The following is a 23,051-nucleotide window of genomic DNA, read 5'->3' as shown; positions in this document are numbered from 1 at the left end:
TCTTTTCTATTTTCGTATCATATCTTGTTTCTTTGTTTAAGAAACCATCCTGTTTTTTGGGCCATGAAACATAGCAGGACCCACCTGGTGGGTGGCTTGTACCATGTGCATGTTGTCATTTAAATGAACCATCTTACACACTTCTTCACTTGATATTCTCTTCTTCTTTGAGCAGCTCACTTTCTATTCAGAGGCTAATCAGAAAGGTGAAACGATACTCTCCACTCATTACAAGAGTGACATCAGCTCTCGCTCCAGGAATCATGTCTTTGATGATCCACCCTTTTGGGTTTGGTGTTTTACAGCATTGTTTAATCCACCTAGACGATCACCAAAATACGGTAAGCCAAGATGTCAAAATGACATTGGAATGGGTATTGAGCAAAGCATATATTTCCAACCATCTTAGATTACTGCTTTTGAGAATTGCCTTAATATTCCATATTCCTGAGTTTGAAATGTAATGTGAAGACCATCATATACTAATGATCATAGACTATGTGTTTGCTTCAATTACATTGCTCTAATATGAAGTTCTAATCTAGCACCATTTCAGCATTTGGGTTTTGGGCCACACCGTATTTGAACCTCTTCACAAGCATGAAGTTAAAAATCTTATTCGATATCATTAGGATTCAGGGGTCTTGACTGATTCTATTATCTAATCCTTGAAGCATATCTTGTTTTCTTTTTTACACTTTTTGAGCCACTTGTGTTTTGCACTGTTGAATTTAGTGGCTCAATCGAATACTGCTCGGAGTGGAATCTGATCCAAATGCTTTTATTTCAGAACTACTGCTAGTCGACGATTATAGTGTTGGAAAATGTTTCATGAGTGGACTGTAACATGGATAATTAAAATTATAAATCAGTTGACCAATGTACAACAATCACATGGTCCTGGTCCTGCTTCATAGTTATAAAATCACACGCACATGGGCGCAGGCACTTGCAATTTGTTAGAGCATGTTTGGATTGTAGAGACAAACAGTGACCTGATCAGTGGGCCCCATTCCACATTCCTTATGCTCATCATTATCTCAATCTTGTATTATCAACTGTAGATTTATTATATATTTTGTATTTAAGAATGTTTATTAGCTCAGTTGAAGTGAAATGCAACAATTTAATTCAAAAAAGGAAACCACCAAAATGGAGACAGTATCATTTTCACTCATAATGGTGATTGGCTATATTTATAATTCCACCTTTTTCAAATTGGAATTACAACTACCTGAAACCACTAATTTGGGGGTCTATCCTTCGATACGACTGGAGTTTGGTCATTCCTGCATTATTAAATCTAATTATTTCAATTCTATTCAATCCAGAATCCTAATGCAATCTTAGGCTATGTTTAGATGCAAAAGTGAATCGATATGCCAACACTTACTAGATGAAAACTGTACAACATAAAAGTCATTGACATTTTCCAGTGTCCATAATGAGGAAAGAAATTAAAATCATTCATATTCCCAATTCATTAGTCTACTAATTGAAATAGACTTGAAAGGTGCATCCAAACAGGCCTATAAATCTCTTGATAGTTTCAATTCCAAGTATTAGTGCTCAAATATTCATTCCCACTTCATTAGTCTACTAATTTCATTTCTCTTTAGACATATGAAGGTTTCAAAATTGAATTATAACCTATTTATATCTCTGTTTAAACTTTACAGTTCATACATGAAGCTGCCATGGAGCATTGCCTAACATTAGGAACACATGTGAAAGGCTGCATCAGTCTCACAGAATACCTCAATCACTCAAAATCTACGCGCAAACAACTCCTGTTGAAGAAAATCACGGAGCTAAGTTTGTGCCTCTCGCAAGATCCTTATGGGTAAATGATCTCTCCACCTTCGCATACTGTTAATGGTAGCTGTAGATGCTCGAAATATTCGATCCCAGACGATTGGATCTCAGTCCATATTTCAGGACCCACTTAAATAATCAGTTCAGATCCGTATTTAATTCTGGATGCTATGGATCAAAATCTGAATATGGACACAGACTTGGATCCGGACCCATCCAAACCCATTTAGAATCCCAATTCATGCTTGGAACTGAATCAGGCTGGACCCAAACAGATAATTGAATCTCATTGGATTTGGATTTGGTACTTCATATAGGTTCCTATATTTGAACCCAATAGGACCCTGATGCTCGATTCCTTGAGCTGGTTTTAGATGTGGGTGCACCAGGATGCAGCCCTACCTTGTCAAGGTGGCTGGCAATGAGCCAGGCTAGCCCATCAGACTCTTTGGACCAGATGGTCATGCCTAAACCTGTTTCTTAAGGAAGTGCATCAGTTGTACCTACCAGGGTTATTTCACAAACTGAAAGCCACGTGGGTAGAACATCCAGGAGATCTATCCTGTCCATCATTTATGCTACTTCGTATTAACCATTTAACCCAAAAATCATGGTAATGCAGTGTGTGTGCACACAAGCATTTTCCCATTTTAAAGCCCAAATCCTGAAATGGAATTGGCAGAATGAATTTTGGAGTTGTTTGGCAGCATGAATTTTGGGCAGTTTGGAGATGGAATCTAGGATTTTCAATCCAAATCATATTTGGCACTCCCCAAAATCCTGGATTTCAAATCCAACTTAGATCGAAAATCCTTAAAAGGGTCCCCTTTTTTTTGTTTTTTTGAAAGTTGAAAGATGATAATTTTATTGAGCCAAATGCCAAAAAAAAAAAAAAGAGGTGCAGAAAAGCTAAACCACATAAGAAAACTAGAGAAAAGGAAAAACCAAATAACACAACCAACAAAACAGCCAGCTACAGCTACTAATCTGGGGCTAACTGTCATAACTGCTCTTGGACTTTCAATCCTCACCAACTGTCATAACTGCTCTCTCCTCCTATCTCAAGGCCCAAAAACCAGGCCACCAAACATAAGTTTTGGATTCCACAGGATTGAAAATCCACTCTGCCACATGCTACTGAAAGAATGCAAAATCCAGGATTTGGGCTGTCGAACAATCCCAAATCTACACAATTTATCTTGGATGCTCAAGTTTTTCAAATGTCTCTTAAGAAAAACTGCCGCCTGATTTACTTCACTGCCTCCTGATTTACTTCACTCCCTCTCTACAGAAATTATGTTGTGGGTGCTGCTCTCCAGCTCGAAATCCCAGAGGTCATTTGCAATATATGCCACCAGCTTAAAGGCCACTATGTGCATCTATCAACAAATAAATTCAGCAGCTTTGTTGTTCAAAAATGCCTAGTTCGTCGGACTGAGTTTGTGCTTTCGGAGCTGCTGGAAAGCGGCAAGCTAGGCCAACTTGCGTTTGATCCATATGGGAATTACATCGTCCAGACGGCATTGGAAATGACAAAGGTGAAAATCTTTTCTTCCTTTTGCATCACCAGCTTCTATTTCTTGTGGTTGTGACTTGTGACATTGTTTATCTGATTCTAGAGCCTCTCATAGATGATCCAAACCATCAATCTGATGGGCCCACCGCTGTGGATGGACCAAGCCTCCAAAAGATCTCCTCGATGTGAAATACAGACATTTTAGTTTGTGGTTTGCAAGTAGAGAATAAAGCAAAGAAATAAGGCGAAGGTCTGCTTTCAGCTGGGAAAAGGACACAGATTGGATGATTAGGAATTTATGATAGAGGCTGGATCCAACATGAATGTTTCTACATTGTGCTTAACATACACATCAACATGTGGGGACAACCGATCCAGAACTCAGGTGGGCCACACCATGGGGAACTGTTGGGATCAGGACTCCCACTTTTAAAAACCATCCAGATTGTTTGTGGGACGTGCAGTGTTTTCCATCTAATCCATCCAGAAGATAAATACAACCAAAATGGATGGATGCCAAAAAATTAGGCTAGTCCAAAACTCAAGTGGCCAAAGCATGCGATTTTAGAGGTTTTAGGCATGGTTTTACATGGTGTTGCCCTGCTGAGTTTTGGGAGCTGAGGAGAATAGGATGGGATCCACATGATGACTAGATTGAGTGTCATTAACACATCACAGTGGGCCCCACACATCGATTAGTACGTTATGCTGAATGCGGAAACGTTTGTATTGGATCCAGCCTCAAATTAGGATATCCCAATCCAGGAGACATTTTTTTTTGTCACAGTCTCTGCATGGTGGGGCCTATCTAGATTGAGCCATGGGCCCCACTGGGTATGGGTCATGCCCTAAAAGATCTGCTTGGTGAAGCAATCCTAACACTTCAATTAGTGACCTGTAAATAGACAGTATGGAAGAATGCACCGCAAAAAGGCCAAGATTGGATGTTTGTTATGGTATCCCAATCTGAAATACTATTGGAGTGTGTTTGGTCCATGGTTGGGTTTATCCAATCAATGGTTTAGTTCTCTGAGCCATGGATCCCAATCTGATACAACAATGCATATGTTCTATGGCTTAAATTCATATATCTGTCCCTGACTTTATTTGCAATATGAGAAAACTAATCACTGATTCTTCTAATAGGGTGTCCTCAAACTCCGTCTGATCAATGTTCTTCGGCCACATTCCCAGAACCTTCAACTCCATCTGCACGGACAGAGAATCTTCCATCTGCTTAGTGGATCAGTGTGGAAATGACCGAGCTCAATCAAGACGGTGTGAGTAGTCTGTGTTTTGATCGTGTGAAGATGTACGTTTAGGATTAGTTGCACATGCACCTTCTGTTTTGGTACTGTCAATTGAGTATATATATTTTTTTGTGTGTCAGTGTGAAGTGGAAATCTCTGTAGAAAAAAGCTATCATTATATATTTGTTTCATTGTGGACAACTAAAAACCCCCCTCTGATGATCTAATAATGTATTTGGTGGGAGATGCAGACAGTTGTACCTTTTTTAACTGTTCGTTTGAAAGTAACCAATTGAATGTTTCAGATTGTTTGATGGGGCACATATTTTAGGCCACGATCATATATATGAAGGAAAAAAAAATTGCTGATCTCGTTCTGAAGCTTGCTAATGCCATTTGCAAGCTACCAGTGATATAGTCACTACTCTTGAGTTAGCGAGTATCTTTTGATCTTTTTTTTTTTCCCTAGCTCGGGGTGTGGGCTTCTTCTTTCTTTTCTTTTTCTTTTCTTCTATGGGTATGGCCCCCTCCTTTCTATCTGTATTCCTTTTGAGTTTAGCCCTGAATTAGTAATAAGAGAGTAAGATCTTTCTTGCTGTAACGCCCCGTGTTTTCAGGACCCGAGTGCACGACCCGTTTTCCAAAAACCTTGAGTGTTAACCTTAAAGGATGGTCAAAGTCGAGTATATATTTTTCTTTTATCTTTCATCAGAGTAAGCAGATGAGCGTAGAATGGACAAGTAAGCATAAATGGAAGTTTCAATTTTCATTTAGAATATACAAGTGGTTGCCCATAATGACTTATACAAACCAATGTCCCCATTCCCACGAATACAAAATGAAATAATATTACATGTGAAACAAGGTAAACTGCAACAATCTTGAACTGTAAAATCCTGTAGCAACTCTTAACAAATAAAATCATTCACCCTTGTCAACCATAGCCTGCTCCTTACCAATATACGGGGCCACCTGCACTACCTGTACGGTTGTATATTTGATGGATGAGTGGCCAGCTCAGTGTGACTTCCCCTCAAGATTACACACCACCACATTAGGTAAGCATAGTTATAAAACAACAAATCAATCAAAACAATACATGATGCAATCTTTTTAGATGCATGAATGTACATCGGCCTAGGGATGCACATCCAGCCGGACTTGGGCTCGTCACCCATGCAAATCATCGACCTGGAAAAATCATCCAGTCGAACAGGGGTCGATAGTCGGTGGTCTGGGAGTTAGCGAAACGATACCCTGAAGATCCTAAGGGCACGTGCTACAGCATCCAGATTAGCCACCCGTCATCGCTAACATGCTATGGATGCATGATTAGCCAAACCGTTATTAGTTCAGTTACAATCAACCATTTTAGGTAAGCTCAAGGTTACAACAGGGAGCTCAGAGCCCAGCGTAGGCCGACAGCTCGGGCATAGTGTCCCATTACCACCATCCCCGGCTCATGAGGCTACCACCTTAGGATGTTTAATGGAAAACCGTCGACTAGTTGTCAATCATATTACAACATATGGGCCTTGCCATCGCATGGTTGCACAGTATAAAAACATCGAGCCCATATAGGAAAAATACCAGGACAAGGACACATGCGGCGATATCAAAGCAAGACACATAAGGCAAATATCAAAATAAGCCACATAGGGCGAGTATCAAAATCATGCGATAAAAGATCATCCTTGAAAACCGTTGGACAAACAACCCTGGATGGTAGGCCCACATCACTGGTTAATTTAAACCACCATTCAATAACCACTAAGCCGAAGGTCCATTACTATCACAACCAGTCGGGTTACATCCCAAGTATGGGTGTACACATATAAGTGGGGGTTTCCCACTGGTGTACTAATTCAGGTTCCATAAGCAATCCACAAATAATCCACAAGCATGAATAAATATGCAGGATAAACATTAAGCAGGTAATATAACAATTTAATTCCAACAATTAACACATGTGACTATGAAATGGAGATATCAATTGCAAGTTAAAATAAAAACTATGACTTGAGCTAATGGGAAAATGGAAAGCTCAAGGGGAAGAATCATCACCTTATACTTTGAACTGCCTACCAGTGTTGCTAGAGAATGCGTGTTTCCTTAGAATCAAACCCTATCATGAATTGTAAAGTTATACCATTAGATTCAAGCTTTACACGCTATTCTAGGTCAAGGTCTTAACCTAGGATTTGGATTACCTTAGTTTTAGGGTTTTACCCAAGAGTCCAGGTCTAGTCTCAGACCTTGGGGTTTGGATCCTAGTTAGTTGTACAATTAATTAAATGGTTAATTTAATGGTGCTTATTAACATTAATGATTAATATTAGCCAATATGGTAATCATAATTGTTGTAATAAATGTTAATATAATAGCTACCAGGTACTTATTAATGATACAATTAGTATTAGCTAATATGGTAATCATAATTGTTATGATAGTGACAACTAGTACCGTCCATTATTAATGGTAATATTTAAGGATGATAATTAAAATATTACTATATAATAATTATAATTATGTTTATAATATTTAATATCAGTGTAACTAGTCTACCAATGGCTAATCGTGTCTATAATAGTAATAAGGGTGGTAGTTGTAAATCGGGCCTGGAGTTTGTCCGTAGCTAAGGCCTGAATTGGGCCACACACATGGCCAATACACACCATAATAGGCCTGACACAACATAATGGGTCTCATATGTATAGCAAGTGGGCCCCCTCCAGGCAATGAGGCCCACGACCCAAAAATAAATGGACAGTATGTGCAACACACATACATCATGGTGGACTTGGGACAAAAATCAAGTCAATGTGTGGCTTATGTGAGCCGTACAATGCATAACAATTAGGAGGTTCATCAACCATTAGAATATTCGTAATCATTTGTTGGGCCTACCAAGCTGTGGTTCACAATCCAACCCATCCATCATGTGTGTCCAACTAGGTTAAGGGGTCAAACCAAGTTTCAGATGCATCCAAATCTCGGATGGACCCCGGAAAGTGCTTTTATATGGTTTAACAAGTCTTTAAAAGATTGTAGATGGTATGAGCTACTTGGGCTCTGTGTATGGCTGATTTTTGGGGGCACCCCCTATATAAAAGGGATCCATCAAATGGACGGTGTTGATGTTCAACACACCATATGGTAGGGCTTGTAGTGGGGGCCATGGTCCTAGCCAAAATTTAAAGCACAAGAGGCAGCGTCCTCTGGACGTTTACGTGCATGCTCCTGATATATTTTGTTATTATTATTTATTATTTATTTTTTGATAGGTGGGGCCCACCTCAGGAGGATCTACTCCGTCAGTAGGGTTCCTGGCTCAGGACAGGTACAATGAGTCGATATCGGATATGTCTTGAGGCACCGAAATATTGCAGTGGGCCCTAATGATTTTTCACTATTAAATTAGTCCTTCAGCTGGTGTGGCCTACTGGAGAGTTGGGTTAGCTTCATTTTTCGGGTCAACGCCTAAAATGAGGTAAGAAATGGGATGGACGGTGGAGATATAACATACATCTAGGTGGGGTCCCACTTTAAGCAAATTTGATGGGTAGTGTTGAATAACACGTACCCCAGTCAGACCCACGGACCCACGGAACTTGGTAACGTCAATGCAGCGGCAATACAGCTGCTGTACAGACTCCAGCCAATCAGTTGCACATCAGGTGGGCCACACACGATTAAAGAGAGAGAGAGAGAGAGAGAGAGATCACCTGACTTGGCTAGGCTTGGAGCTAGGACGAGGAAGAAGATGACGCCATTAATGACGGATTTCGAATGGAGGCTCCCTCCTCCAATCCGTCCGCATGGGATGGTTCATATAGACTCTAGGAAGCTTAAGTATGGGCCTTTTCAAAGCTCTAGGATCGTTTGGATGGTGGGTCCGGAAGGAGGAAGAAATGGCTGTTTTCTCATGGGCGGCTGCAAGGAGATGGGAAGAGGTTACTGTTGATCCATCCATCATGCTCTTCTTATTTCAAAAACCTAGCCGTTTCCAGACCGTTGGATGGAGGGTCGACGGTCAGGATTTGTTTGCCCGAAACTGTCCCTAAAATAGTGGGTATTGCCGAAACCGCCCATGGTTTTCTTTGCTGAGGTGGAGACTGATTCCCATTTTTGGGAAACGGCGGGTCAGCGTCTGGTCTGACCAGGCATGCCATTCGGTGTGCTGCTGGTGCATAGTTACCGTGTGCACACTCTAAATCTAGAGGTGGGGTTCACTAACTCTCTGCCAAATCTACTTCATCCATCGAGTTCTAGAAGCTCCACCAACGGATCTTGGCCATTGATCAGACCGATCTAAGGTCTAGGTGGGCCATACGGGTCGATTCCTAGCTCTAACGGTAGATTCTCGTTGATCTAATGGTTAGATTGTTCTGAAATTGAATGTCAACGGCTAAAATAGTCCATGAAATTTACCAGATGATTGGGTCCACATGTTGTAGGGACATGGGGGTGGAAACCACAGTCACTTTCAGTTTCTGAATGTTTCTTCACGTTGCTGATCAAAATAGGTAGGGTCCACCTGCGATGATCTTTTAGAGAATCCATGCCATTCACCACTTTTGTATCGTTATGTTAGGATACAGGGTCAAATATGAGATGATTTGGTTAGTCGAGTAAGTCGTACAGTGTGTCCAATAGCAACCAATACTCACCATTAAACCCCATGCAGTGAAAATTTAAATGAATCGAGTTATTTTATGTGAAGTCTACTTTACTACTTGTAGTTGTATGATCCGCTCTGTTCATTGCATTTAACATGCCCTGTTAGGATTTAGGTCCAAAAATGGGACAGATCTGTTGATTGGGTGGGCCATACTATCCGATTCAAGCATCAATAGTGGCATGTAATGGCATTCACTATTTACGAACTCGCCATCCATTTCTCAACCGGCATCCGACGCCCGTTATATTGAAATGTGCCGTCCGAAATTTGACGAATATGCATCATTTTTCGTGCTCTTTCCTGTGATCCAGTTTGGGTTCCGATCTTCTGAGGATGAATAAGATATTCTTTTAATGGCTAATATACTTCAAAATTCTAAAATAATATTTGTACACCTCTAATCAACAAGTTACCGGGCAGTTTGGACTTGGAACCTAAGATCTTCATGATGATTAATTTATCGTGATGTTCTTGTGGCCCGTTTGGCAGATCCGAATATGACTGGGGGTCAGATGACTAGCTAAAAAATAAGAGAACTTAATGGTTAGCACTCTTACTATGTATGTAGGTGGGTATACGGTCAGTTTCGTAAACGAATAATATGTAAAGCGGGTTTCAGGAGGATTAGGGGTAAAGCATGTGTATCGTCGGATTAGAGTGTCTTATTCACTCATGTAGGTTTCTCAGATTATAATTCTAATGGTGAGTTAAACATATTCATATGGTGTGAACAAGATGAACGGGTCAGAATCTTGGTTTGATAAGTGTACGGACGGATGTAGGGATCAAGTAGCTAAATTAATGTGATCTGAGGGGCTGAGATTTGATGTGTACGGTTAATTTATGATAATTTGGCCTAGTATAAAGTTTCACACGAAACGGATCATGAGAACCTTATGAGTTGGAATTCAGGATCTAGGTTGGTGTCATTTTCGTAATTATTGCTGATCTAAGAGTTTTGTGAAATCTAATGGTTCTAGATGATTATATGTCATTTTCTAAACAATTCTTACAAAAGGACTTATATTTAAATCATTATAAATAAAGACTTATTCACTAATTTAGTTAAAGGAAGGTACATGTATCGAACTAAATGAGCAATGGTCGGACGACTTGATTTATGAATGAATATCATTCATAATCGGTCAGATTCATGTTGGAGGATGGATATAGGGTTAGGTTGACTAGACTGATATAATACACGTATATATACTAGGTTAAATTTATGGTAACACTCGAGGACTTTCAATACTCGGGTATTGAAAAGTTCGGGGTGTTACACTTGCTTCCCCCAGAAAAAAGAACATTAGATAGACAATCTATAACTAGATTCTTGATTTGTAATTAGCCTTCTAATTGACTAGATTTATATTAATTTTCCAGATAAGTCTCATTTCATTTTTAGGCCTATACCATCTCTATAAGAGTGCTTCTCCATTTCAATTAAATATACAGAAAAATTCTTCACTTTTCATTATATCAGAGAGCCATCATCTGAATATTTAATTCTTTGTTGGAATCCAGCTGTTTTTGCCCTTCCTTGAGTCCCCGGCAGCCATTTCGCAGCCTCGAACCCATTCCAGCATGCCCATCCTCCATGCTCATTCCAGTAACCTCAAACCTATCTTCCATCAAATCCCAACACCCAATTTGCACCACCCGACACCCGAAACCCTAAACTCCAAAATTCCTTCATGAAAACCCATCCTGAAATCTCTCTCACAGGCCACCCAATCCCTTTTCTATTTTCATAGCTTTTCAATCATGATAACTAGGTTAGGGCACGTTTGGTTTCTTGAAATTTCATGATATTTTGCAGCAAATTCAAATGATTAATCATGAAATTTGGTTTGACCAAACACACCTAATGAAGTGGGGATGATTGAATTGCAGTAATCTTTATTAGCATTAATATAAAAGGAGTGCCCTGCAAAGTTCATTTCTGTTACTCTTGAGTTGGAGATGATGCGGAAGCATGTGCAAATTGAATGCTAGTTCCACATTACAATTACAGGGAACTTATCAAGCTTTTGACATTTAATCTTACTTCAATGGAATTTTCGCATTTCAATTTGGTGGTGCCATGTTGATGTTGGAGAACTGCGAAAGCACACAAAGACAAATCAAGCAAAGTACTCCAATCATGACGCAGGGATGAACGTGATGAGGATAACTACTCCGAATCCACGAAGCTTCTCTAGACTCCTCACAGAGACTTCTTGAATCCACGAGGAAAGAAAGCAGAAAATAAAAATAAATTCTAATAAATTCGAAATTGATTAATTCATAAATAAAAATGAGTTCACAACCCTTTAAATAGGGGTACCAAGCAATGGGATAAAAATCAGAATCAAACTACAACTCAAACTCCTAGAATCGCAACTTACTATAAATAGTAAACTTATTATTTATAGACGGTCGTGATGTCTACTAGTGCGCACGGTTTTCGGCCAAAAATAGTAAATATCCTATTTGGCTTCACCAAACCGTTCTCCTAATTATCCTAAGCTCTTTTCACGTTGGACGCAACTCCTAAAGCCCGACGGATGAAGAGTTATAATCAAACTAAAACTTACTACTTATAGTAAAAATGAAATTAAAACAGGGAAACGATCGTCGATCCTGGGGTTTTTTGAAATTCCGGGTTGCGTAACCTAGCATAGCGGGGTTGGTTGGCTAAAGTAGCTCGTTCTACCCCAAAATCATATATTTTACGTCAGGTAACTCATTTCGGATTGCGAGATACGCCCGATTTAAGGTCCGACGGTCCGGATCACTTCTGTTGTCGACCGGGCCTTTTCTGATCCATCTTGGCCATAAAACTGTCTGCGACCCGCTCTACATCAAATTGCACAACCAAGTCCAAACACAAACAATCTGAATTTTACATGGAAAAATCATTTCAGGAAAAAACCATGGCACAAAGCGACAAGTAACGCACTATGAAAGCAAAAATACAAGAGATAGAGTGTTACCGATTCGAACAACCCTCGAATCCACTTCACAAGTCATAGCTATGCCCTTGTAACCCTTGGGAATGAATTAGAAAGCCCTATAACTCTTCTACTATTTCCCAAATCCCGATTACACCCGATACATATAGCATCACAAACAAAATAGGAAACAAATCCCGTACTTACGCAATTCCATGCAGGTGCTTAATGGGACTTCGATGGCATCGACGATCTGTCGATGGCATCGAACACCTTCGATGATATCGGGTAACAACACCAAAACATTCCAGCAACCAACATAGATGTTTCCAATGGCATTGAGTACATGTCGATGACATCGACCATTGCTCGATGGCATCGACAAACCATGTTGCTTATAGATTTAAGACATCAACAACAGTTGAATGGTCCAAAAATCAATTTGCAGTATTGTTATGGTCATCTTGACATGTGGACCGGTCTGAATTTTGAGTCAGCACATATTTTGCAGTAAGAGCTACCTGATGAATGGACCAGATCTCTTGTATACATGCCATGTTGGCATGCATGGTGAAGGAGCCTTCACCATCTTGCTCACATATTCTCTTGAAAACTTTCCTGAAATACCCTTCTCTCTGATTGGGATTTGCAATTTGCAGTGGAGAGAATCAGCTATTTTCTTGGTTATGCCAGTTATGGAAATCAGCTTTCATTTTTTCAGTTACTACAGTTATTTCAGTTGTGGGGATTGTTATGGTCTATGTTTGCCACCATCTTTTTAAAGGATGGAACAGATTCCCACATCTAATCAGGAGGGTCCAAACCAAGGGATCTGTTTTGGATTAAGCACTAGTAAAAAAACTCTCACTGATCTGACGATCTCAACCGACTGATTTCCCATGTTGAATTTGGGTCTGCTGATTCGTTTGTCTGAAATCATCTATTTGTTCTATCAGCAAATGAGCCCATGATTTGGATGGCCTAGATTGTCGTACATATGCATCAAATTAGTTGCCAGAAATAGATTGGTACAAATATCAATAAGCACATCTTTAAATTTTAAATATTTATTAATTAATAATAAATACTTTTAAATATTTTATTTTCAGCAAGGATTTCCCAATAATATCCCGAGAAAAACTTTAATATTTTAAAATCTCCCAAACACATACATCATGGTGGGGCCCACACAGCTTTGACACCAGCTAACTGGTTGGTGTTGGGGTCACTAGCCAAACGGGGTCCGATGGCCATACTGTAACCGATGTAGCATGGTAAGATACATGAAGACCCTATCCGCTGGATTTGGGAATTTTTCAATGATCCAGACCGTTTATCTGATAGGAATCCGCTTGAATAGGGAATTTACAAAATATTTCATGGATTAAATCTTTAAAAACTTTGATCGGACACGGTTGTGGTAACCGTTCATGCTCGAAGCAAAACAGCCAAATTGTCAAATTATCTAAGGGATTAAAATAATCCAACTTAACCTTCTTAATTACTAGTTTTCTCCATATAAACGGTTTGGATTATTAGAAGATGACCCAGATTTCAAAGGCTAATTCTCGACGTATTTTACTGTAATGCATCGCGATGTATTCAAGAAAACCCACTGCTTCAATCGTAACCCAGTGAGAGCAGGTTCTAGTTCAACACGCGTGTGGGAGCTCTGCCCAACTACACACAATCACACGTGACAATGTATATCACATGTGGGATATCGGATCTTTCCATCAGGTGGGATATATTATTCAGATCTTCCATTAAAAAAATAAATCAATTTCACATCTTAGGTAGGCCACAGATAACGAAATAAAATGGACGGATAGAAACAATTTTCTTTTGGCCATCTGTTTACTTTGGGTTAAGTAGCTCAAATGAGTAGACAATTTAAATTAGAAGATTTAAACATTATTTCCAATCATTTGGAAAGATCAGATCTCACACACACCTTCAATATTGTCACGTGTCACTGCGTGTAGATATGCAGGGCTCCACATGCGTGTGGAATTTGCAAACCTAGTGCAAACAGGCTTACACGAATCAGAGCACCTTCCAAATTAACCAATCCAAATGGGTTTGGGCAAATGAGATAACACAATGGAAGAGCCGGAGTATCCATCATATGGTAGAGCCATTTCCTCCAAAGTACACGTGGCAGGGTGATTCGTCAATCAGGTCCACTGATCTAGTGGGCCCTAAAACTAAAGATAATATATCTCAAAATCAAACCCAAGAGACTACTATATCCATCAAATTTCAGGATACATGTTTTTCCACTGTTGATTTAATGGATAAGGTTGAGATGGCTAGGTTCATAGAATAGAGTAAAATTTTAAAATCACCCCATCCATGCAAGGAAAAAACAGATGGACGGACCAGATTGATACATAATCCATCCACATGTGCTGCTCTAGAGATGACTCTACCGTATCGGTTGTACTGAATCATCAAGTTAAAAGAGTTTGGGTCTTTCAAATAACTATAAAAACGGTAGCCGTCTCCAGCTTCTGAAATAGCAAGGAGAGAGAGAGAGAGAGAAAGAGAGAGGGGTATTTTGGTAGTTGTCTCCACAAGTTTTTTTTTTTTTTTTGCTGCTATACCAAAATGGATTCAGCAGGACGATTCCTGAGTAGCTCCACTGAATTGGGTTTTCAAGGAAATCGCCACAGGGGTACTGATAGCCCTCGTAGTTCTATCAGTTGTTCTAGCTGGCAGAGCATTGTTGAAAATGATGAAGAAAGTACTGATTCTCTGAAGAATTCAACCAGTTCTGTTTCTGGTCAGGGGAACAGCTCTGTAGAGAACCCGCCAAAGGGTATCATGGCCGATAGCCAAATTGGGGCGGTGGGTTCTAGCAGGCCAGGCGTCATTGAAAACAATGGAGAAAGGATCAATTCCCTGAAAAATCTGATCGGTTCTGTTTCTGGTCAGGGAAACAACTTTGTACAGAACTCGCCTTATGGTGTCGTGGGTGATAGGCGAATTGGGGTGAAGGGTTCTGCTCAGATTCCAACTGTTGAGACTGATATGAAATTCAGTTTCCTGTCAAATTCAAATGGTTGGAATGATGATCATGGTAACGGTTCTTCTCAGAACCTCTCGGGAGCTGTCTTGAGTTCCCAGCTGGCGACTGTGGACATTGAGGGACGAGGAATTGGGTCTGTGAGTTCTTCCCAGATCCCAGCGTGGAAGATCGAAAACCTCTTATTGTTGGAATCTACTCAATCCAATTGCTGGGGTCTTCACGATCACAACAATGGAATTAATTCAACACGATCAACTCAATCCCTGGAAAATCCCACTCGAGGACTACCTTTTAGTGGGGAATCTTGTGGCATTTCCACTGGAGATTGTCTGAATTCGATCACAGTTCCTGACCAATTTGTAAGAAATAACCTGGGTGGTCCGTATTCCAGTGTCGTTGGACAAACGCCTTTCTTCGACAGTGGGAACAGATCTACAGCGAGAGCGGGCTGTAGCTCAAGCTCTGAAATAGCAAGAAATCCTATTGCTGAAGGGCATTTGGAAGCTTCATCCAACATGCTGTTTCAGAATCATTTTCCACTGGCATTTCCTAACCCGTACTCATGGGAACGATTTTGGGATGATGACATATGTTGGATGGCCAGGAATAGAATGGGCTGCAAGCGTTTGCAAGAGATTCTGGAACAAGGGGACCTCGTGGCCACACAAAAGATACTTCGCGCGACTCTAGGATCCATGGTCGAAATCATGGTCCATGAATCTGGAAATAGACTGTTTGAGAAGCTCTTGCAGTCCTGCAATGAGGGCCAAATATTCAAAATTGTTCTCAGCATTACAGCAGATGATGGGGCCTTGATTAATGCAGCAAAAGGAAGATACGGGTATGCATTCTTTCCTAATTTTGTATCATATCTTGTCTCTTTATTTATCTCCTCTAAATTTATCTGACCGTTCAGTATCCAAGCAGTCCATTAGGTAAAAACAGGTTGGTCCACTGATGATTAGGTGGGCCATAATTTACCAAAATGGATGGCCAGAAAAGAAAACTTGGTTGTGTTTCTTCAAGCCATCCATTGGTTTCTAATATGATTGTCCATGTGATGAGAAGCCATCCTGTTTTTTAGGCCATGAAACACGGCATGACCCACCTGGTGGATGGCTTGACCACGTGCAGCAGATGTGGACACTTAGTCCTTTTACACATCTTCAGTTGATATTCTGCCCTTCTTTGAGCAGCAGTCTTGCAGTTCAGAAACTAATTAGCCGGGTGAAGCAATCCTCTCTGCTCGTTACAAGTGTGATATCAGCTCTTGCTCCAGGAATCACGTCTCTGATGTTCCACCCTTTCGGGTGCCATGTTATCCAGCATTGCTTACTCTATCTAGATGATCACCGAATCACGGTAAGTCAAGATGTCAAAGTGAAATTACAATAGGTATTGAGCTAAGCATATATTTCCAATCATCTTCGATTTCTGAGTTTGAAATGTAATATGCAGACTGTAGTATATTAATCATCATAGTCTCCGTGTGCTTCCTTTCAATTGCTTTGATTTGAACCACTGGGCTAGCACCAATTCAGTATTTGGGTTTTGGACCGCACCATATTTGAACCCCTTCACTGGCATGAAGTATATTAGGGGTCTTACCTGATTCTATTATCATAGTCTCCATGTGCTCGATTTCAGTATCATAGTCTCTGTGTGCTCGATTTCATAAGAATTTTAGGGGTCTTACCTGATTCTATTATCTAACCATTGAAGTATATCTTGTTGTCGTCTTTCTTACACTTTGTGGGCCACTACGTTTTGCACCGTTGAATTTTGTGGCTCGACCGAATACTGCTTAGGGTGGAATCTGATCCTAATGCTCTTTATTTTGGAACTACTGCTAGTCGATGATTCTAGTGTCAGAAAATGAATCATGCCTGGAATGTAACATAGATAATTAAAATTATAAACTCAGTTAGCCAATGTAAAGCAATCATATGGTCCAATCCTCCCAAGTCCTTCATTAGTTATAAAAGCACATGCACATGGGCACAGACACTTGTGCACATAGGCGAGCATGATTTGTTAGGGCGTGTTTGGATTGTAGAGACAAATAGTGATTGATCAGTGGGCCCCACTCCACATTCATTATGGTTCATTCATCCTTATCTCAATCTTGTATTATCAACTCTAGACTCATTATACATTTTATATTTACAATGTTTATTATTTCAGTTGAAGTGAAATGAAACAATTTAATTGAATAAATGAAGCTGCCAAAATGGAGGCTGTATCATTTTCACTCATAACGGTGATCGGCCGTATTTGCAATTCCATGAAATTCAAATAAGATTTGCAAGTGTCGGAAACCACTACTTGGGGGAATATGCCTCGATATGACTGAGAGTTTGGTCATTCCTGCTGTATTGAATTGAATTGAAACAATTCAATTCAAACAAGAATCTAATGCAATCTTAGGTTGTGTCTGGATGCAGAAGTGAATCGAATTGTTAAAACTTGCTAGATGAAAACTGCACAATGAAAATTCAATGACATTTCCCGGTTTCCATAATGAGGAAGGAAATTAAAATCTGTTTATTCCCATTTCATTAGTCTACTAATTCGAAAAGATTTGAATGGTGCATCCAAACAGGCCTATAAATCTCTGGATTGCTTCAATTCCAAGTTCTTTGTTCTCAAATATTCAATTTTGAAGCTGCCCATACGAACCAACATAGATGATCTTGAAGTGAAATTTCTCTGCAAACATCCAAAGGCTACAAATTCGAATTATAACATGCTTATATCTCTGTTTAAACTTTACAGTTCATACATGAAGCTGCCACAATGCCTCAGTCTCCACAATCTACACATAGATGGTTCCTGTTGAGGAAAATCATGGAGCTGAGCTTTCTCCTCTCGCAAGATCCTTTTGGGTAATGCTCTCTCTCCACCATTGCATATGACTCTTTTTTTTCTTTTGCCACAGATGCTCGGAATATTCGATCTTCGATAATTGGATCTGGGTCCATATCATGGGACCCGATTAAATGATCAGTTCAGATTGGTGTGTTCTATTACTTAATGATGGATGAGATGGATCAGAGTCTGAACATGGATACAAAATTGGATCTGGACCCATCCAAACCCATTTGAAATCCTAATTCATGCTCAAAACTGAATTGGGCTGGACCCAACCAGATAACTGAACTTGATTGGAGATTCAATAACCTCATGTAGGTACCTATAGCCGAACCCAATAGGACCCTGATGCTCAATTTCTGGTTTTATATGTGGGTGCACCAGCATGCAGCCCTACTGATGTAAAGCAGGTCGCAGACACTTTCATGGCCAAGATGGACCAGAGATGGCCCAATTGGAGGCGGAAGTGATCAGGACTGTCAGAACCTTAAAACAGTCGTATCTCACAAACTGGAATGAGTTTTTCGATGTACCATATATGATTTTCAGGTTGCCTATGCAGGATTTTCAAGATTCCATCAGATCGACAGTCAAAAGTCCATTTTAATTTGTTTTTATTATTTATAGTAAGTTTTAGTTTGGTCATAGCTTTTGATCCTTTGAGTTTTAGGAGTTGTGCCCAACATGAAAAGGGCTTAGAAAAATTAGGAGAATAACATGGTTAGGCCAAATTGGACACTTACTATTTTTGGCTGAAAACCATGAAGTCTAGTAGAAATCATCACCGTCTATAAATAGAAAGTCACGTTTTTTAGGGAGTGTGAGTTGGAGTTTGATTCTTAAACTTCTTCCTAGGTTTGATGTCAGTATTTAAAGGATTGGAAATTTTTTTTTATTTTTTTTTATCATCAATCAATTTATTTACGAATTTATTAGAATTTATTTTTATTTTATATTTTTCCTCGTGGATTAGAGGAGTCTCTGTGAGGAGTCCTGAGAAGCTTCGTGGATTCGGAGTAATTATCCCCTGAGGAAGACGGTGATCAACCTCATCACCTCCATCCCTGCGTATGGGTTGTGCTAACATCAGACTCTTTGGACCAGATGGCCATGGGCCGGCCAGTCTTGGTCCAGATTTTTGGCTTGTGGCCATTCCTGAACCTGTTTCTTAAGGAACTTGGTGAGCATATCTACCAGGGTTTACCTTCATAAACTGAGAGCTATGTGGGTAGAACTTTCATGAGATCACAGTATTCCATCATCTACTTCGTATTAACCATTGAACCCAAAAATCAGGTAGGCCACAACATAGGAAACAGCTAGGAAGGAATGCCCACCATCAGTCTTGAGTAGGGCCCACTGTGGTGTTTATATGCCATCCAATTCATTCATCTGATTTGCCTCATTAGGATGAAAGAAATTTCTGAAAATCACAATAATCTAAGGTGGGCCATTGCACGTGATTTTAGAAGTTTTGTGTATAATTTTTTTTGGGGTGGCCAACCTGAGTGTTGAATTAGCTTGATCAAGGTCAAACAAAAGGTTATGTAGCTGATGGACGGTGTGGATTTCATGCACATTATATCTTTTTCCCCCATTAACCCTGGTAGGTACCCAGCCTGTGCAATGCGAGCATTTTCTGTTTTTAAGCCCAAATCCTGAGATGGAATTGGCAGCATGGGTTTTGGGAAGTTCAGAAATGGAATCTGGGATCTTCAATCCAAATAATGCTTGGCACCCTCTAATACCCTGGATTTCAAATCCAACATAGATTTTTTTTATTTTTATTTAAAAAAAAAAATCCTCGAAAGCACCCCTTTTAAAATCCAAGAGAAAAGGTGGGGTGCAAAATCTTGGAATTTCATTCCTTTCCAACTGCCATAATTGTTTTTTCGTCCTTTCTTAAGGCACAAAATCCAGGCCACCAAACATAATTTCTAGATTCCAAAGGATTGAAAATCTATACTGCCAAACGCAATTGAAAAAATGCAAAATTTGGGATTTGGGTTCTTAAGTCAAGAATCCAAATCGATGCTGCAAAAAACTAATCTTCGGTGCTGGAGTTTTTTTCAAATTTCAGTTAGGAAAAACTGTCGTCTGCTTTAGTTCCTGAATCTAACACAAAAGACTTATCTTGGGTGCCCTAGTTTTTTCAAATTTCAGTTAGGAAAAACTGTTGCCTGATTTAGATCAACCTTCTGCAGAAACTACGTCTTGGGTTGTGCTCTCGAGCTCAAGATCCCGGAGGTCATTAACGATATATGCCACAAGCTTAAAGGCCACTACACGGATCTATCAACAGAGAAAGTCAGCAGCTTCATTGTTCAAAAATGCATAGTTCTTCGGACTAAATTTGTGGTTTCAGAGCTGCTGAAAACTGGCAACCTAGGCCAACTTGCGCGTGATCGATATGGGAATTACGTCGTCCAGACGGCACTGAAAATGACAGAGGTGAAACCCCTTTTCTTCCTTTTGCATCACCAGCTTCTATTTCTTTAGTGGTTATGACATTGTTGATATGATTTTAGAGCCTCTCATAGATGATTCCTCAGTTTGCACTAGTGGGACATATGGATGAGTGGTCAAAATCATCAATCTGGTGGGCCCACCAGGAAGGACCAGGCCTCCAAAAGATCTCCTCAATGGGAAATAACAACATTTCTGTTTGTGGTTTGCAAGTAGAGAATTAAGCAAAGACATAAGGAAAAATCAGGCTGTTAAGGGGACAACCATGATTTTCTAATGACATCTAATCCGTTCATCATGCACGCCTCCTAATGTTCTCCTTTTGCACCTAGAAATCAGGCTGATCCAGAACTCACTGGACCACACCATGGGGAACAGTTGAGATCCAGACTCCCACCATTAAAAACCTTCAAATTGTTTCTGGGAAACACTTTGTTTTGTGTATTCCCTCTAATCCATCCAGAAGATAAATCCAACCAGGATGGGTGGATGAGAAAAAAAAACAGGCTAGCCCAGAACTCAAGCAGCCACAACATGTGATTTTAGAGTTTTTAGGCATGGTTTTACATGGCCTTGCCCTCCTGAGTTTTGGGGGCCTCAGGAGAATAGGATTGGACAAACATAATGGCTAGATTGGGTATAATTAACACATTGCAGTGGGCCCCACACGTCGATTGGTACGTTACGCTGAACACACAAATGTTTGCATTGTATCCGGCCTCAGATTAGGATATCCCACTCTAGGAGACTTTTTGTTGTTGTCCCAGTCTGTGCATGGTGGGGCCTATCAGCGCTGAGCCGTGGGCCCCACTGAATATGGGTCGTTCGCCAAAAGATCCGCTTGGTGAAGCAATCCTAACACTTCAATTGGTAACCTGTGAATAGACTGTTGGGGGACTGGCGAAGTACACAGATGAATCAAGCAAAGTACTCCAATCACACTATCAAGTTCAATCACAAACACCCTGAATTTAACGTGGACAGTAATGCACTATGAAAGCAGAAAATTACAAGAGATAGAGATTACCCAATTTGAACAAGCCTCAAATCTTCCTTACAAGCCTTGAAACCCTTTGGAACAAATTAGAAAGCTCTGCGATATACCATATTCCCAATTTCACTTATATATATAGCCTTTATAAGAATCACAATCAAAATAGAAAACAAATCCCACACTTACACAATTCTGCCCACACGCTTGATGGCACTTCGATTGCATCAACAAACTGTTGATGGTATTGAACACCCTCAATACCAAAACGTTCCAGCAACAAAATATGGATTTTCCAGATTTTTCCGAAGGCATCTTCAATGGGACTTCAATGGCATCAATGGCCTGTCGATGGCATCGAGTAGGACACCACAAAGTGTCCCGCAACCAACATGGAATTTCCAGATTTTCTTGATGCATCGAGCAGCTGTCGATGGCATCGACAGACCCTGTTGCTAAAAGATTCGAGAAATCAACAACATAGACAATAAGGAAAGAATGTATTACAAAAAGGCCAAGATCGGATGGTTGTTATGGTATCCCAATCTGATATACTATTGGAGAGTACTCTGTCCATGGTGGGGCTCAACCAATCAACGGTCTAAATCTTTGACCCATGGATCCGAATCTGATACAACAATGCACACGTTCTACTGCTGAAATTCGTATAGTCCGTTCCTGATTTTATTTGCAATATGAGAAAACTAATCACTGATTCTTCTAACAGGGTGTCCTTAAACATTGTATGATTGATGTTCTTCAACCACATTCCCAGAGCCTCCGATGCAGTCGGTACGGAAAGGAAGTCTCCCATCTGATTAGTGAGTATAGGATCAAGCTCAATCAAGATCGTAATCTCTGTTTCGATCGTCTGAAGATGTAGGGTTAGGATTAGTTACACATGCAACTTCTGTTTTGGTACTGTCAGTTGAATGTTTTTTTTTTTTTTTTTGCTGTGTGTGTGAAGGGGAAAACTCTGTATAAAAATCTATCATTATATATTTGTTGCATTGTGTTGTGGACAATCAAATGCTTGAAAATTAAAAATGGAAGTTGGTGTATTGATGCATATTTGAATTACTAGCTCACCCATCATCAGATCATGGTTGGAAATTACATATTGATCTTGTACGTCCGTGGATGAATGGCAGCATGATCCAGAATGTAGATATGATATGTCCCACATAGATGGACTGTTCCTTGAAAATCTCCCAGATTGGAAGAAGATTCTAGCCATCCAATCTTTGGGCCTTTTGGTTGAATGTGAACTATTTCTGGTTTTCAAGTGGCACCCAAGCAGCTCCTTGGAACATCTATTTTGTTAAGGTTATAATTACCCCTTGAAAATGAGTTCACCTCATTTTAGTTAATCATGATTATGTGTTGAGATCATGATTGTTGGTAATCAAGATTATTTTATAATCCTAACTGAAAGGAAATGAGATCTCTAATGGTGCGTTTGGTTGCACCAAAATCAAGAAATTTCATGATATTTTG

The 23,051-nt window shown here is 40.0% G+C and overlaps 2 protein-coding genes across 2 annotated transcripts; both read left to right on the top strand.

Annotated features, from left to right (window-relative positions):
* Nucleotides 1-205: 205 nt before the first annotated feature.
* Nucleotides 206-4,782, top strand: LOC131228521 (putative pumilio homolog 7, chloroplastic). Its single transcript, XM_058224217.1, has 4 exons — nt 206-341; nt 1,680-1,843; nt 3,107-3,353; nt 4,478-4,782. Exons 1-4 carry the CDS (start codon nt 264-266, stop codon nt 4,589-4,591), a joined length of 603 nt encoding a protein of 200 aa, XP_058080200.1. The 5' UTR covers nt 206-263; the 3' UTR covers nt 4,592-4,782.
* Nucleotides 4,783-14,805: 10,023 nt separating this feature from the next.
* Nucleotides 14,806-22,541, top strand: LOC131229836 (meiotic coiled-coil protein 2-like). The gene is made up of 5 exons (XM_058225874.1): nt 14,806-16,067; nt 16,423-16,588; nt 18,002-18,111; nt 20,302-20,548; nt 22,282-22,541. The coding sequence occupies exons 1-5, from the start codon at nt 14,806-14,808 to the stop codon at nt 22,435-22,437; spliced, it is 1,941 nt and encodes a 646-aa protein (XP_058081857.1). The 3' UTR covers nt 22,438-22,541.
* Nucleotides 22,542-23,051: the final 510 nt, after the last annotated feature.

Source organism: Magnolia sinica, chromosome 16, assembly GCF_029962835.1.
Source record: "Magnolia sinica isolate HGM2019 chromosome 16, MsV1, whole genome shotgun sequence".
NCBI classification, from domain to species: domain Eukaryota; kingdom Viridiplantae; phylum Streptophyta; class Magnoliopsida; order Magnoliales; family Magnoliaceae; genus Magnolia; species Magnolia sinica.
Note: the sequence above shows the minus strand (reverse complement) of the source record. Positions and strands in the feature narration are given on the sequence as shown.

Bases quoted from the DNA above. Each gene is read 5' to 3' on its own strand.
- LOC131228521 (XM_058224217.1), top strand. From the start codon at position 264: ATGTCTTTGATGATCCACCCTTTTGGGTTTGGTGTTTTACAGCATTGT. The intron at 1,844-3,106 runs GTAAATGATCTC...CCCTCTCTACAG, and splicing joins CTCTCGCAAGATCCTTATGG to AAATTATGTTGTGGGTGCTG. The intron at 3,354-4,477 runs GTGAAAATCTTT...TTCTTCTAATAG, and splicing joins CGGCATTGGAAATGACAAAG to GGTGTCCTCAAACTCCGTCT.
- LOC131229836 (XM_058225874.1), top strand. From the start codon at position 14,806: ATGGATTCAGCAGGACGATTCCTGAGTAGCTCCACTGAATTGGGTTTT. The intron at 16,589-18,001 runs GTAAGTCAAGAT...TAAACTTTACAG, and splicing joins TAGATGATCACCGAATCACG to TTCATACATGAAGCTGCCAC. The intron at 20,549-22,281 runs GTGAAACCCCTT...TTCTTCTAACAG, and splicing joins CGGCACTGAAAATGACAGAG to GGTGTCCTTAAACATTGTAT.